Here is a 14,468-nt window from a genome sequence, read left to right on the forward strand (position 1 = left end):
TGAGGCGTCAGCGCTAACCAACTGCACCAACCGTGCAGCCCATGCCAAAAGTGCAACAACACATTGCTCCCTATAATCCTCGTCACAGCCAGCGGTTCTCCGAGAAAGAGCCAACATAATGTTTAAAAGGATGCTGAGTGCCAACAGTGAAGCATAACAGAAACATAATGTGACAAATTAGCGCTCCCAGGAAGTCATAAGTTGAGGTTTTAGATGATACCGTTTGGAGGGGAAACACACAGCAGTGCTCTAAAGTAAAGTGAGCAGCATGACCCCGTCAACTCTCACATCCCCTCTGAACTTCGAGTGAACTTCTCTTCTGCTTCCTTCCTTCCCTCCTCGTGGCCCGATGCTTAGTCATTATTCTTTCAGAAACTATTGATCTCTTTTCCCTTGGTGCAGCTATGAATAAATCAGAAGAAAGTGACAGATAGGCTGCGGTGGCTGGCAGACACTGAAGGACTGAGGGGCGATGGGTGGGGGTGGGGAGGGGGGTTTCTGCTGACTTTCAAACCGCCTGTTTGAAACCCGCCTGAAAGTGTTTGGTCGCCATCAAAGCTGAAGCGTTTGTCTGGTGGGGCGAAACAAAAGATGTATATTTTTGTCACAATAGAGCGCTGCCTGTATCGGGATTTAGTCTTCTTAATATTCGTCTCTGAAAGGGAAAGAAAGAAGTCATTTCTTCTTCATGTAGAACAAGTCAATGTTGCTCCTCGTAAAAAAACATCAGATTTTCTCAAGCACACTGTCCTTATTGTCAAATGTTGTGTTTGCATTTCTGTTAACCAGAATAAGGAAACCAATAAAATAGACTTTTAAATCAGTGCCGCCGGTGGTTTTGTGAGCGTTTCCTGATTGTTGCAGCCTTTAACACCATAAAAGCATCCATAAAAGATCCAGTTGTATGTCATAAAACATGCATAAAAGATCACAAATCATAGATAAGCCACCATCGCATTATTCCTGGGATGTTCATGTCGTGTTACAAGATGTTGGCGATCAGTCTTTTCTTGTTCTGAGTCATGAGAAGTCGTGCTTTGACTTGTGATCCTAATCAACATTTGTCTGCAAGTCCACCACCTCGTAGGTGTACCATATGTTGTAAAGGATAAATGAGACATGCAGAGGAAATCAACTCAATCAGCGTTTGTGTATGGGTCTGGGCGTCTGGGTGTTTTTTGGCTCTGCTGTCAGGGTCAGCGGCGTATTTCATCATCCCTCCTTCCCTCCATCAGAGAGGATTTACGTTGGTGCTGAGTAAGCACTTCCACAGCCACGCCCTGCAAAATCAAATGTCACGCCATCTCCTGGGGTATTAATCACACCAAGACACACACACACACACACACACACACACACAAACATAAACTAGGGGAGTAAAGGTCACCTGATGTAAAGTTTGTTTTATGTAAATCAGTGCTTTCACTCACACTCCAGGTTCATGTGTGAAGTTTCAAGCATGTCGCGTCTTGCCCCCTAATAGCTGTTTGCCTTTACTTCCTCATTCCTGTGCGTGTGTGTGTGTGTGTGTGTGTGTGTGTGTAAGAGTTTAAGGGCTGTGGTAGTGTTTATGCTTTGATGCAGAGGTTTTTCAGTAGAGGAAAAGTGTTCCTGTCCTTGTCCTTCTTAAACTCCCTCTGTCCAGCAAAACATTGTTCAAACCACATTAACTGAGCAAAAGAATAGAAGATGTTAAAATCTGTCAGACTGCATTTAGGGTGGACTTTAATAAAAATGTATACAAGAGATTATGAGTCTGGGACTTGAATATTTCCCTCAGTAATCATAACAACATGTGAGCTCATGTGAGGAAGTTTCAGCTTGTTTTTTGATTTTGGTGCCCCCCTTTGGACAAAGTGTGACCTCTGCTGATTCTGTCCTGTACATGTGTAAGTAGTTTTTTTTCTAACTAAAGGCCCTGACACACCAAGCAGACATAAGAACTAGTGTCGACGGAGGCTGGCTGTGGAGTCTCCTCACGTCTTTGGCCAAAAAGTTGCACTAGAACACACCGCAAAGACTACAGCTGACTTTATGAACTTGTTAAAAAAAGAAGAGAGCAGGTGAACTCTTGTGTAAGGGCGTGTTATTCTGAGTGTCACATGTACCCCGTGGAGTCACCTACTGTAAACGCTCCACTAAATGTCTTTTCCTCCGCTTTTTCTTCTCATCAAACCTTGTTTTCTGACTGTCACTCTGTAAAAAAGTGTGATCAGCAGTGCAGTTCATTGAATTTTGTTCTAACTCATGTGACTTGTGTCGTAGCTGTGATGTAGATAAACGAGTCACAGACTGTCTGAAAACTATTAGGAACAAACTCAATGAACAAAGTATCTGAGATTTATAAGGTTTAGATTTAACAGCAGAAAAACAACAAACAAGTTATGATCACTCTTAAGAAGAAAATAAACTCAGTAGACTGAATCGTGTTGCCTAAGCAGCAGTTTTAATGTTACTAAATGTTCCGCATCAGTGCCAGGAAGAAATGCTCGGGAACAGATATGACCTTTTTATGAAATACATCCACACATTTTGTATTGATGCCAACACGAGGCCAACATGATAAAGGTTAATAAGGCACGTCTTAAAACAGGAGTCAGAATGTTTGAAGACCACTTGAGGAAACATGTTGTAATTCTGTTACAGTTTAAAAAGTTCTCACCTTAATCAGATGTAGTAACAGACATCAGAAGTGTTGACAGAGCTTTCAGTATCAGTGATGTTCAGTTCTACCTCTTTTTCCTTTTTAAAGTGCCGTTCATGATTAATCAGTAAAATAAAGGCGGACGATTTTAAATGTAAGACAGAAGATTGTTACCAACAGCTGGAACTAAAAGTCGGTTTCAGTCAACGGGACATGTGCGACACAACCGGTGACCTTCCGGTTCCTGGTCACTGCTTGTGTGGACGACCGGCCGGCTCACAGAGAAGTTATTTAACGTTTATTGAGCATTTATTACGTTTTTTTTTAATTGCCCCCTGAGGACAAATAAAGTTTTTTGAATTGAATTGAAATGAATTGAACAGCAGAAAACAGCAACAACTTTTTTTGGAATGGAAAAGTAATGTCTTGAGTTTTTGAGATTTGTCAATGAAGAGTCATTTTGATGGGAAAGAACATGATTTCTGGCAACAACACAAGAAAAGGTGTAATGATTTGATGCACCATGCATGGGATTTAATGCTATTCCTATTATGAAATTTCATGCTTCTGCTTGCACAATGACATCTTCAAAATAAAAACATTTACACACTGATGCTACAGTCTTTTTTTCAAGGCCAGTTATCCAGGAGGAGTCGAGGCTTGTCACTCAAAATCAGAAATGACATCACCAGAGTTTGCTCATGTACACAATGTCTTTACTATTCATTATTTAGCTGTTGAAATAATAATTTGGACCACAAAGGTGAAAGAACAAACTGCCATCCCTGAAGCCATGCTGCAAGTGCAGCTATATTCTATATGATACACTACGGAGACAGAACAAAGACAGAGACTAATGGACAGCAGGGATCAGAAAAAAGACGCCGAGACAAAAACTAATCTCATCCATCTGCAGCCGGTCAGATTTCACACAGGAAATGGGTTTCTCTGTCTCGTCTTTTCTCATTGATTCCTCTTTCTCTTCACCTTCTTTTCTTATTTCCATCCTTCACATGGATGAATGGATGGATGGGAAATCAAAACAAAAATTATCCCCCATTTCTTCTGAACGTATCTATTTCCTTTTATGTGGAAAAACACTCTGGAGAAGAGAAAAGGGGACAAAATGTTATTCTGTACATGAATTAAAATGTTCATCTTTGTTTGTTTCAATTGAAAACGTTCATAAACCAGACTGTTAATTCATGCACGACTGTCTGTGTATTCATGCAATTTGGGAATTTGAAACCATAGTTACCAAAAGAAAACAACAACTGCAGGTTATTTTCCAGTATTTTAATTGCTGTTGGAGAAGAAAACTGCTTTTTCGACTACTCTGTGCAAGTTTTGAAGTTTTTTCCTGAAGGTAATGACACTTTGCATCCTCACCCTCGCAGATGTCATTGAGGTCATCGATTTCCTCTTGAACTCTGAGTAGGAGGAGGTCCTGCAAGATTTCCTGCTGCTGCTCCTCGGCCTCCACGCCAAGAAGCTCCAGGTGATGATCCTTCAATCTCAGCAACACACGGCCTGTGAGAATCAGTCAGGCAATAGTGCACAAAAGAAAAAAACAGAGTTTGAACACGGAAGCATATTCATCTTCTCGTCTAGCATTGGTGTGAATAAAGCAGTTTTACCTGATATCGCGTGTTTAATTATGGCTTTATGGAGCTTGTCCATGTAGGTTGGAAGCTGATCCTGCATCCACTCCAACACTTCCTCCACCGACCACAATGACACACGCTTTGACAGCCCCATCACCCAGATACTACATCAGCAAGGACCTGGAAAAGGCAAAAAAAAAAAAAAAAAACAATAAATAATAGAAGGTGAAATCAGCCAACTCTGAAAAGTAAAAGTTCAGGAAAAAGTAGCCTGAGCGTCTTTTCGGTTCATTTGGCTCTCCTCCCAGCTGTATCCTCCTGGGCCGCTGTGCTATAGGGCACAAAAAAAACCCAGCTAAACTGTTGATGTGACCTTTTCAGCCAGGCCAGTCTAGTTATTGGGTTATAAATACAGGAATGTAATATCCTGTGTTAATTAAGGGGGAGGGGGGGGGGGGGCTGCGTGATTGGCGGGGGGCAGTAACGAGGTCCCAGCGGAGTAATTGACATACAGAAAGTGAAGACCTTTACATCGGGGGCAAAGACATCGAGGAGACGAGCTGAGGAGGGGAAAAAAGGGAATCTCACTGTTGTCTATAACGTTTGTTTTATGCCTTAGGGCAGCGTTTTTTAAAACTTGTACAGCTCCCACACTGGAGGGGAATAAAGTGACTGTATATATACAGCTGGTTTTATTGGCCCATTTTATTTATGTTTACTCTGCCCAGTCACAACCGGAGCAGGACTTATAAACAACAGTAATCGACATTTACAAGCAAGAGGGAAAATTGGCTTTTTGCGACAACTCATAGAAGATGTAACGCCGTGTTTATAGGTGTTTCTAAATCTATATTGAAACACATTCAACAGATGAACATAAGTGCTTTTAAGTGGCTTTAATATCTCTTTCTCCCTCACTTTGCTGCAACTTCTCATATTTTTCTGCTCCTCTGCCAACTTCAGCCTGGAGTTTGACAGTTTTATGCAGCTCAAGGGAAGCAAAGTTGAAGTGTATGTGTGGGCAATTTCCTTGTTTTTTTTTCTTGGCAACTCTGTTCCACATAAACAGCTGGGAGGGTGCTCTGAGTGCAGACGTCCACCAAGGTCAGAAGTGGAGTTTGCATATCTTAAAGAAAACTATAAGGATGATGTCACAAAAATATGTCTGAAACAACAGCCTCTAGGCTTTGTGTCATTCTGCACTTTGGGGAGGTCTTAGGTGCCTTGCTCAAGCAGTGCTCAGGAAGTAAACAGGCACCTCTTCAGCTACCAGACCAACCGAGACCATCGACCCTACAGACTGAGCTTCTGCCGTCCCCCCCCAGGTGAGTCTGATCAGACATTTTGGCCCAAAAGTATTATCTACATGTAGTTACTATAAATCCTGGCTGTTGAGTCAGATCTGGTCCAGAATTTAAAGCAGCCTTTATTTTCTCATTTCTCATAAAAATCAGACCAGCAGTTTTTAAGTAATCTTGCTGGAAATTCACAAGCAATGGAACCAGGCGAAGCCCTTTACAGACTGCAGTTCCACATCAGCGGCCTAACGAAGTCCCGCCATCATTACGTCCCTGTACTTTCACATTGCACCCATGACGAGGTGACAGCAGAGTGTTGTTAAAGGTTGTGTTAAAAGTGGATCAGAAGAGTGAGAGGCATCGCGTGTAAACACAAAGCAGGCCTCCGACACAAACAAACAAACACACACACACAAACAAACACACACACAGCGCTGTTACATCCTGCCGGCTCCAAACTAACACACTGCCGCCGTCTCCTCCTCCTAACCCCCTCTTTAACTTCCTGTGGCTGATCAGGTGAAAAAACGATTTGGCTCCCCAACACATTTCAGTATCCCACCTTCAACTAGCAACCTGAGAGCGCCAATTTAAAACTGCCTTTTAAGCACACTGCTGATGCACGGACACAGAGAGAATACAAATGTGTTTCTGGTGATTTTCAACTTAATTCAACTGTGGGAGCTTTGAAAATTGTGCAACACGAACACAGCAGTGACGTCCCTTTGTCTCTTCTGCACATGAAAGAAATGAAGAAGACCAGCAGAGTTCCAACCTGATTGTTCCCATAAGATGAAAAGTACTAAACTGAACTGGTCCTGACACTGACTCACACATCCAGAGGTGTCATTCTACCATCTTGTGGAGCCTTGCAGAATAAGTCTGTTACCCTTCATATTTATTTATTTTAAAAAAGGTGTTAAGGCTCTATGGTCTGTAAGACTTTAATCTGCAGCTTTTTCTGATGCAATCCAGCCTTGTTGCATTCTTCCCACCATGTTGCAAGAGGTTTAGGCGGATGATTTATTTTCATAATTCAAACTTTTAACAGCTTGACTTGGTGTCCTCCTTCAACAAATGGTGAACAGATCTCTTTAAAACAGTACTTATAAACTTCAGAGGTTGTGTAAGGAACTATCACGCATCCCTTTATCCTTACTTGGCTGTGCTGGTGTGTTCATAAAGTCATAGACTTGTTAAATGTGTTTCAAAATTAACGCGTTAAATCAGTTGTTATTAGTCATCTGTTCTTTGTTACAAAACGTGTGTATTTGTTCCTGTGACTGATATCTAGTTAAAATGTCAAAATGCTAAGTAGAATTTGGCGCGCTGTGTTGTGGACATCAGAGGAGGGTTAGGGTTAGAGACTAGTTGGTTTTTACAGTAAATCCATCAACAGCTGCTTTTCAAAAACACCTTTAACCCAAAACAAACGACAGGTATAACAAAACACATACATATACAAACTTCATGAAGGTCTTTGTTGAGTTAGTAGTTATTATTTACCTCCGCCGTGGTCCGTTTGAGACTGATGAAGTATTAATGGAGACCCTTTGTCTGCACCATATGTCTGCACCTTTACCTGTTCAATCCATGAAAGTGTTACAGGCTCCGCCCACGAACGAGGCGCGCGCTCGACACATCCTTCTTCCGCACTCCCGCTGCACAGCTGTTTGTGACGCCTTCAGGTTCTGTCGGTAATAGACTCAGACTTAGACTTTCTTTATTGTCATTCAAACTTTACAGTGCATTTCGATAAGAACGAAATTTCGTTGCATTTGGCTCGTTGTAGTGCAGGATAAAAACAGCAGCATGTATTTACATATAAAAAATAAAAATAAGGTGCAGATATAGATAGATATAAAAAGAAAAACTATGAGTAAAAATACTATACAGATGAATATATTGCACGTTATATGTGTTTTACAGTCCAGTGAGGTAGTCCTGTGTGGGGGTTTGAGGGGGAATGGAGGGATTATTGTTTCCTGTTCAAAAGTCTTATGGCCTGTGGGAAGAAGCTGTTACAGAACCTGGAAGTTCTGCTTCGGAGGCTGCGGAACCTCTTTCCAGAGTCCAGCAGCGAAAACAGTCCTTGGTGGGGGTGGGAGGTGTCTCTGCTGATTTTCTGAGCCCTGGTCAGACAGCGGATCTTTGCGATCTCCTGGATGGGAGGAAGTGGAGTCTTAATGATCAAGGCAAGTTTATTTATGTCGCACATTTCAACAACAAACCAATTCAAAGCGTTCACACAAGACATCAAAAAGCATCAAGACAGAGGAAAGAAAAGAAACATTGAAATAGAAAATAAAAAAAATCACTGAACTTATTAAATCTGAAAATATGTTCAAATAAAAATAATTTAAATTAAATTACTTGAAATAAATAAAGAGTTCAAAGTTACGGTGCAGATTTACAGTTTAAAATCTTATTTAAAATTGTTTAATGAAAGGCAGCTGTAAAATCAGAAGATACGCAACCCAATAAGATCACACTAAAATGGCCTGTTGTAATATCATGACATGTAGGAATAATGGACCTTCGAGTTGTGTTTTTACTGGATCCTAGGTCTGTAAGAAGCCATGATAACTTAAATTAGATGTTCTTATGTAAAGAACTGGAAAAAAGTCTTCTCAGATTCTAAACTGAAGTAAAAAGTTTTTTTTTAAATTGTCTCCTGAGCCACTGGACCGAAAGTAGCTGTGAGTTTGATCTAAGAGATTTTCATCCCTGTTAGTTTGTAATTATTTCAATAGGCCTACACATAAATGTGTTTGAGTACTTTCAGCATATAGACTTTGTATCGCTGTCACGTTTAAAGGGCAAAAAGTCGAGTTTGACAGGACAGCTCATGGGGAAACTTTCTGGAGACATGGGCACGTTTATTGTAAAAAATGGTGTCACTTAAAAAATAGGAAACGAATCAAATGACAAATAGCCTGCTAATGTTTAATAATAGGATAGTAATATTCAATTGAATTGTTAGATTAAGAAATGCTGTTTGAGATATTGACCTGTTCTCAACTTTTTAACTGCAGTGATGAGTTTACCAGGAGTTCTTGAAGGCATCACTGATTATTAGATGTTTAAGTAAAGACTTTTTCCACGCTTAGTTCAGTGAATATTGTTCTATATGAATCCAACTCAAGTCTGCTTTTACCTTTCTCTCTATTTAAATGTATCTCGGTAACTATAAAAATAAAATAAAAAAACATCCAGTCCAGTAGTGTACCCTCTTTGTCCAACAGAGGGCGCCCACGTTTATCAGATGGAGCCCCCCCCCCTCCCCCCTTTTTTTTTTTTTTCCTTCTCTTCGTCTTGAACACCAGCTGCTGCTCAAACTTCCAGCTGGAGTTGTGTGATGGTCACATGACGATGTTGTGGGTATATTACTACAAATGTGTGAGCGTGTTCTCCTGCACAGAGCTGCTGACTGCCTCTGCATCCTCAGCACTCAGGGAACAAAATCTGCGCATGGTGCAGCACTTCGACCTGCCTTACACTGTTTTTCATTCTTGCAGGCTTTGACTGACACTCTGACAGCTGACTGACTGGAGTGGAGTTACAGCGTCACGACGCAAGCTTTTTTTTTTTTTTTTTTTTTTTGAGGGGAATTATGAGAAACGCGGAGCTGTGATTTTACATCAGATTGACAGCTGACAAAGGTGAGAGACGAAGAATTCTTTTTTTTTTTTTTCATTTTGTCCCCAATGTGGCGTCAAGAACCTTAACAAGGGCTGGCTGATTGTTAAAAACGTGTGTTGTAAAAGGCTTTGTGCACCTGTCTAAACACCGGCTGACTTTATGACACCTGTCATTAAATTTTAAAGAGACATTTTTGCACAATATATCGACCTACCAGAGCCTTTGAATTCCTAAAGTTGCATCAATGTAAGCCTACTTTAGGAACGTATCAGCTTTTTTTTTGCACAATGATAAGGTAGAAAAGGAATTTGCAAAAGCTCATCAGTGATAAAAGCTCCTTTGTGCTGAGTGTTAACATGTCAATAACTATTTGTTCACCTAAAAAAATCAGATTTAATGATGTGTTGTTGACTGACTTTTTTAGGGGGGCAATCTGTTTGACATATGTTGAATATGAGTTTGAATGACAGCTGTTAGAAAGGCTGATTTTTTGCAGGCTTTTCTTTTTTTCTAATCATGATCCTTCATTACAGCAGGTCAGGAAATGCACTATCAATGGAACAATGTGTAGAAACATGTTGCTTTGTGTTTCAGCGGCCATGGGTGAAGTATCTCTGCCTTTTTTAATTAACCAGGAGAAAATGGGTTAATGTTGCACTCGGATGGTTGAGCGATGATAATGTGGGAGGTTTGCATTATGTAGCCTATGCTTGCAATGGCCTCTAATTAATGACATGATTAATCCAAGCAGGGAAATATAGACATCATACTCATTAAAAGTGAGTAAACTGCAGACATGTTCTATCTGTTTGTAAAACCATTTAAGACGTGTTAAACTCACTGCTCATGTATTTTCAGTACTGTGAGCAGAGACCACACGCGCTGCCGACCTCTGACCTCACACACAATCGGATGCTCGGTTGGAGGCAAATCTCGCGAGGCGACGACGCATGACAAGATAATTATTTCCTCTCGTGCTAAGTGAATCTCCGCTCTGTCTCCCTCACTCTTCAGCAGACTGTCACTCTCTGCCTCTCTGAGCATATTGATGGAGGTAACTCAACCTGAACCTGTTTGGAGACGCTGTCGGGACAGAAATAGTAAATCTTCAGTAGTGCACTGTAGCACAACTTTTAGGTTTTTGCAAGTGTTCCCAAAAGACCTGAAAGTACTTGTTCACACTTATCCTACGGTTATTCTTTCTGTGGCTTCTTGTCACACAAACAAGATATAGGCAACATTTCCAAACTTCAACCCGCTCATGTTTTGAGTCAAGTGGTTCACAACCTTTTTGAGTCTTGTGACCTCTCGTGACAAAACAAGTCGCGTCTGGTTGAGGCTCCTCTGTCACGATTCAGATGTCTCTTTGAGTTGTCAGCAGTTCCACCAAAAGAGACGTTTCCCTCTTAACCTCTCGCCCAGTTTCATTTGAAATAACTGTTGAGGGGTCAAACAGGGAAATGAGCCAATACATCACACAAGAGCAAACAGTCAACGGATCAATCAGTCTGACAACTTTATCTTTCTCCTGTTCTGATACTTTTTCAATCACGGATCATTTCAGGTATAAGACATGGAAGTGGGAGGAACTTTAGACCGAACTTTTTTACTTCAGATGAAGTGATATACCAAGTAGATGTTGAAAAACATACGCTACCTGTTGGACGCTACCATGGATTGGTAAAATTGTCTTTGTGCTATTTATTTAAGGATACGGTAGTCTGTTATATATTGGTGTTTTGGGTTATTGATTATTATATCATTTATTAGGATTGTGTTGAGAGAGGGGATGTCGGGTCACATGGGTATGGGCGGAGATGTGTTGATTTAACTTACCTGTTCACTTTTTGTTCTCAGTGGAGGAGAGGGGGTGAGCTGGGTTGCCGTATTTTTTGTTGACCGCTATTGTTTCTAGTTCACTGTGATTATGAGTTAATGCACGTTATTATAAGTTAAGTTGATTATCTTTTTTTACGTTAATAAAAAAGTCAAACTTATTTTTGCGTATCACAGCATTCTTTTGAAAGCGCGTCGGACAAATCAGGCCCAACCTCAGCCTCTCAGCGGCTTCATATTCAGGAACGCCGCTACACTACCTTTGCCAATGAGTACCTGTTAACCCATTGTTTCTGCTTCGGTCCAACATACTAGCTTTTGAACCACGCAAAGACAACCTGCTGCGTCATGAACGTAAATGTTCACAACGCATGTTACTGGAGGATTCCTCTGGAGGGAGCTCGACACAAATCAAACACCGTAACACACAGAAATAGAGATCAGTGCGGGTAGTAGTTGCGGACGTTATCTGTTAGCTTTTCTTCAAAACTTTCGGCTGTTGTTGTAGCGGCTCTCTGGTGTCTCCGATGTTGTCATCACCAACACTCCCAACCATCGCATTCGCAGGATACACAAGGCTGATGTCATGCTTATGCGTTGTTAAAATCAAGTATACTCTGTAATGTTAATGCAAAATAAACTGTATAAATGAGCTATCCTGACCTCACCCATTGGTTTCTTGGCTGCGTAAAACCTCTTATTTAGTCTAGTTTAAAAGTTTGTGACATATCAAATCCTGTATGCTAAAGGCTTGTAGCAGGTTGTGAACATTTTTATTTCTTCAGTAGGAATCAGCATTTTGATATTCGGCCCTATGGGAATTTCTTCGGCTTTTGCGGCCAGCCTCATGTGGACGCTTGATGAACTGCAGTTTTTTGCACTTCAACATTGACTGCATTTTTTCATCACCTGAGGTTGCTGCTTGATTAAAAAAAAAACACATCGATTTATAGTTTGGGAAGTGAAACAAGCTGTAGGTTTATCACAAACATTTTTCCCCTCCTAAAGTTGATACGATAAAAATGTTAACAAATTGTTGCCAGACCAGAGGTATCGGCATTTGTCGAATTGTGTTGGAATATGGGATAGTGGTTATAGTAGTAGTAGTAGTATAGTAGTGGTGTAGTAAGTGTAGTTTTGGTGCTTTATGTCCTGTTAAAACTTTTATTCTTGTATGAACATGGATGAAGTTGTCCTTCACAGAGTGAAAACATGCTTTTATTTCTTAACAGCAGAGGTCGAGGATGTGCAAGTGGACAGAATAACATCAACACCTGTCACTGTGTTAGCGTGATGTGAGAGCACTCAGCGTTTTGTGCAGCCTTGCTTCCTCTTTCCTTGCTGTCGTGCTGCAGCTTGAACTGTTTGCCGTGACTTGATGGAGATTTCCAAGAAGGAAAGCCTCCAAGTCGTTTGAGGGATGAGGGCAGTGAAAATCCACTTCCTGTTAGATTTTAGTCACATTAAGGCCGGATTTAATCAAGACTCCCTCAGGCCTCCTCAGCTGAACCCGTGGCTCTTGATATTGTGCGTTAAAGGCTCCTTCGGTGTTTAACTAGATTCATACCTGGATGAATCATCGAAGAAGAAGTACAGTTTGTCTAAAAGTAATAACTTGGGAGGGTTATAACGTGATTGCTTTGGCTTGGATGCTATGTTTGCTTTGGTTTGTGCCGTTTGGTACCTTTAGTCAGTTTGGCTGCTCCTGGAGAATTCTCTAAAATGAACAGGTGTTTTGGGTGCTTTGTCCGCTCAAATCTGACTCTGCATGGTCACAAGCCTGGGAACCAAATTGATTTGCAAGCTCATGTTTTATTTTCTCTGGCAGATGAGTCTGGCCCTCTACTGCTCAGAAAGACTTACACTGACCTTTCCTTCAGTATATATGGTCGATATGATACCATACGACACATGAAAATGGCCTCTAATGCTGCATACATTATAAGCCTCCTCAGTAGTATAGAAAAAAAACAATGGGTGGGGAGGGGGCCGCGCTGTTGAAGAATTGAAGAACCGAGATGGCCGCAGCAAATGTGGGATTTGTTGTGTCTATCAAAGCAGTTAATGTTGGGTCAGAAAAATGTCGAAATATTGGCTGCTGTTTATTTTCATGCCGAACATCTGTGTGTTACGTTGAACTAGGTGCCGTATTAGGTGGACGCTTGAGCTAGCTATCTAGCTTAGCAGCCTATTGCTACATCACTCGATAGGGGAATGTTGGTTTGAGTCCTTGGAAATCAAATACGAACTGAAAGGTACAAAACCAGAGGCATGCTGCATGTGGACAGTACCAGTCCCCACAACTCTTTTGGTTGTGGCAGATTGCTAATCCAACAAGGAGTCTGGTTCTGCTTGAGGTTTCTGCCTGCTGAGAAGGAAGAGCGCCAAGTGCTCACTCATTGGTGGAATAACGTTTGGTCTAATAATTAAGAATATTTTGCCTTGCTCTTGGCCAGACGTGCAACCCTGCTGAAATGGAAGGGTGCTGCCCTGCCGACGCTTTGACCAGTGGCGTCAGGATGTAAAGTCCTGTCTTAAACTCGAGATGTTACGTTTTTCTGTCAGAAGCTTGAAGAGGAAATTCTATGAGACATGGGAACCTACTTTCATAACAGTCAAACTAAATCATCATGAGATGAGCTTTGATCCGGCCCTTGGCATAAAAAGTAAGATCTGACTCTGTGTGGTGCGCTGCAAGCTAACTCTTAGATATTACACGCCTTAATTTTTTCAGGACAGCTGGGGATGTGAGGGTGGGAAGAGCTATTGCATTTTATCAGGTATTACTGTCACTGCCACAGAGACTTGTTCTGCACATTACTATACCATTTGTGGCAATGTGGAATATTACTGCCCAACCCTGGTGTTTTCTATGTTTTATTCTTCTTCTTTTTTGTATTTTGTGTTTATATGATGAAAACTCAAAATAATAATATTTGAAATTTAAAAAAGTAATAATATTTGACCTGAATTTATGTAAGATATCAAGAGATGACTTGAGATTTGGAGCTTTATAATGAAAGTGTTCAATGGAGGGATAAGGTTTGCTTATTCAGTTTGTTTTAGTTTTAAGGTGTCTTTTATCTGCTCCTCTGCCCAGTTGCTGGAGGCCACGAGTTATACAGTTCAAGACTAGAAAAAGCCTGAGTCTTTGCTTTCCCACCCTCCTCTGTTGGCACAGACTATCAGAGCCCAGCTGAGTGTGTGATAAACTGTTATTTCCCTCCAAACTCAGTGTGATTACAAGATAACTCACCTTGTGCTTTCACACAAACACACACTCTGTAGCCACACAAACACTCATGTTATTGGGTACTGGGAGTTCAGTGGGATCTCCTAGCAGCCCGAATGGTTCCTGCCTAACTTCAGTCTAAATGTCAACCTAACCCCTCCGTCCCCTCCGTAATGAGAAAGTCCAGACTGAGCGCTTTTTAACGACTTCGT

At 41.2% G+C, this 14,468-nt stretch overlaps 3 protein-coding genes across 4 annotated transcripts in view; 1 reads left to right on the forward strand and 2 right to left on the reverse strand.

Moving 5' to 3' along the window:
- The window catches only part of c15h1orf131 (chromosome 15 C1orf131 homolog), a 282,944-nt gene that overhangs the window by 251,341 nt on the left and 17,135 nt on the right, over positions 1 to 14,468 (reverse strand). The window lies entirely within an intron of this gene.
- On the reverse strand, positions 2,425 to 7,175 carry LOC109988445 (sterile alpha motif domain-containing protein 12). Of its 2 annotated transcripts, none has more exons than XM_020639941.3 (4): positions 7,053 to 7,175; positions 4,282 to 4,428; positions 4,034 to 4,174; positions 2,425 to 3,746 (listed from the first exon to the last, which is right to left on the reverse strand). In XM_020639941.3, the coding sequence occupies exons 2-4, from the start codon at positions 4,400 to 4,402 to the stop codon at positions 3,730 to 3,732; spliced, it is 279 nt and encodes a 92-aa protein (XP_020495597.1). In that variant the 5' UTR covers positions 4,403 to 4,428; positions 7,053 to 7,175; the 3' UTR covers positions 2,425 to 3,729. The 2 variants fall into 2 exon arrangements, with proteins under 2 accessions (XP_020495597.1, XP_065820173.1); XM_065964101.1 differs by having other exon boundaries at positions 7,004 to 7,113.
- scara5 (scavenger receptor class A, member 5 (putative)) overlaps positions 8,930 to 14,468 on the forward strand; it is a 79,261-nt gene continuing 73,722 nt past the window's right edge. The window contains exon 1 of the mRNA XM_020639898.3: positions 8,930 to 9,208. The gene's annotated coding sequence lies outside the window, so the exon portion shown is untranslated. The remainder of the gene's footprint in view (positions 9,209 to 14,468) is intronic.

Source organism: Labrus bergylta, chromosome 15, assembly GCF_963930695.1.
Source record: "Labrus bergylta chromosome 15, fLabBer1.1, whole genome shotgun sequence".
Classification (NCBI taxonomy): Eukaryota; Metazoa; Chordata; class Actinopteri; order Labriformes; family Labridae; genus Labrus; species Labrus bergylta.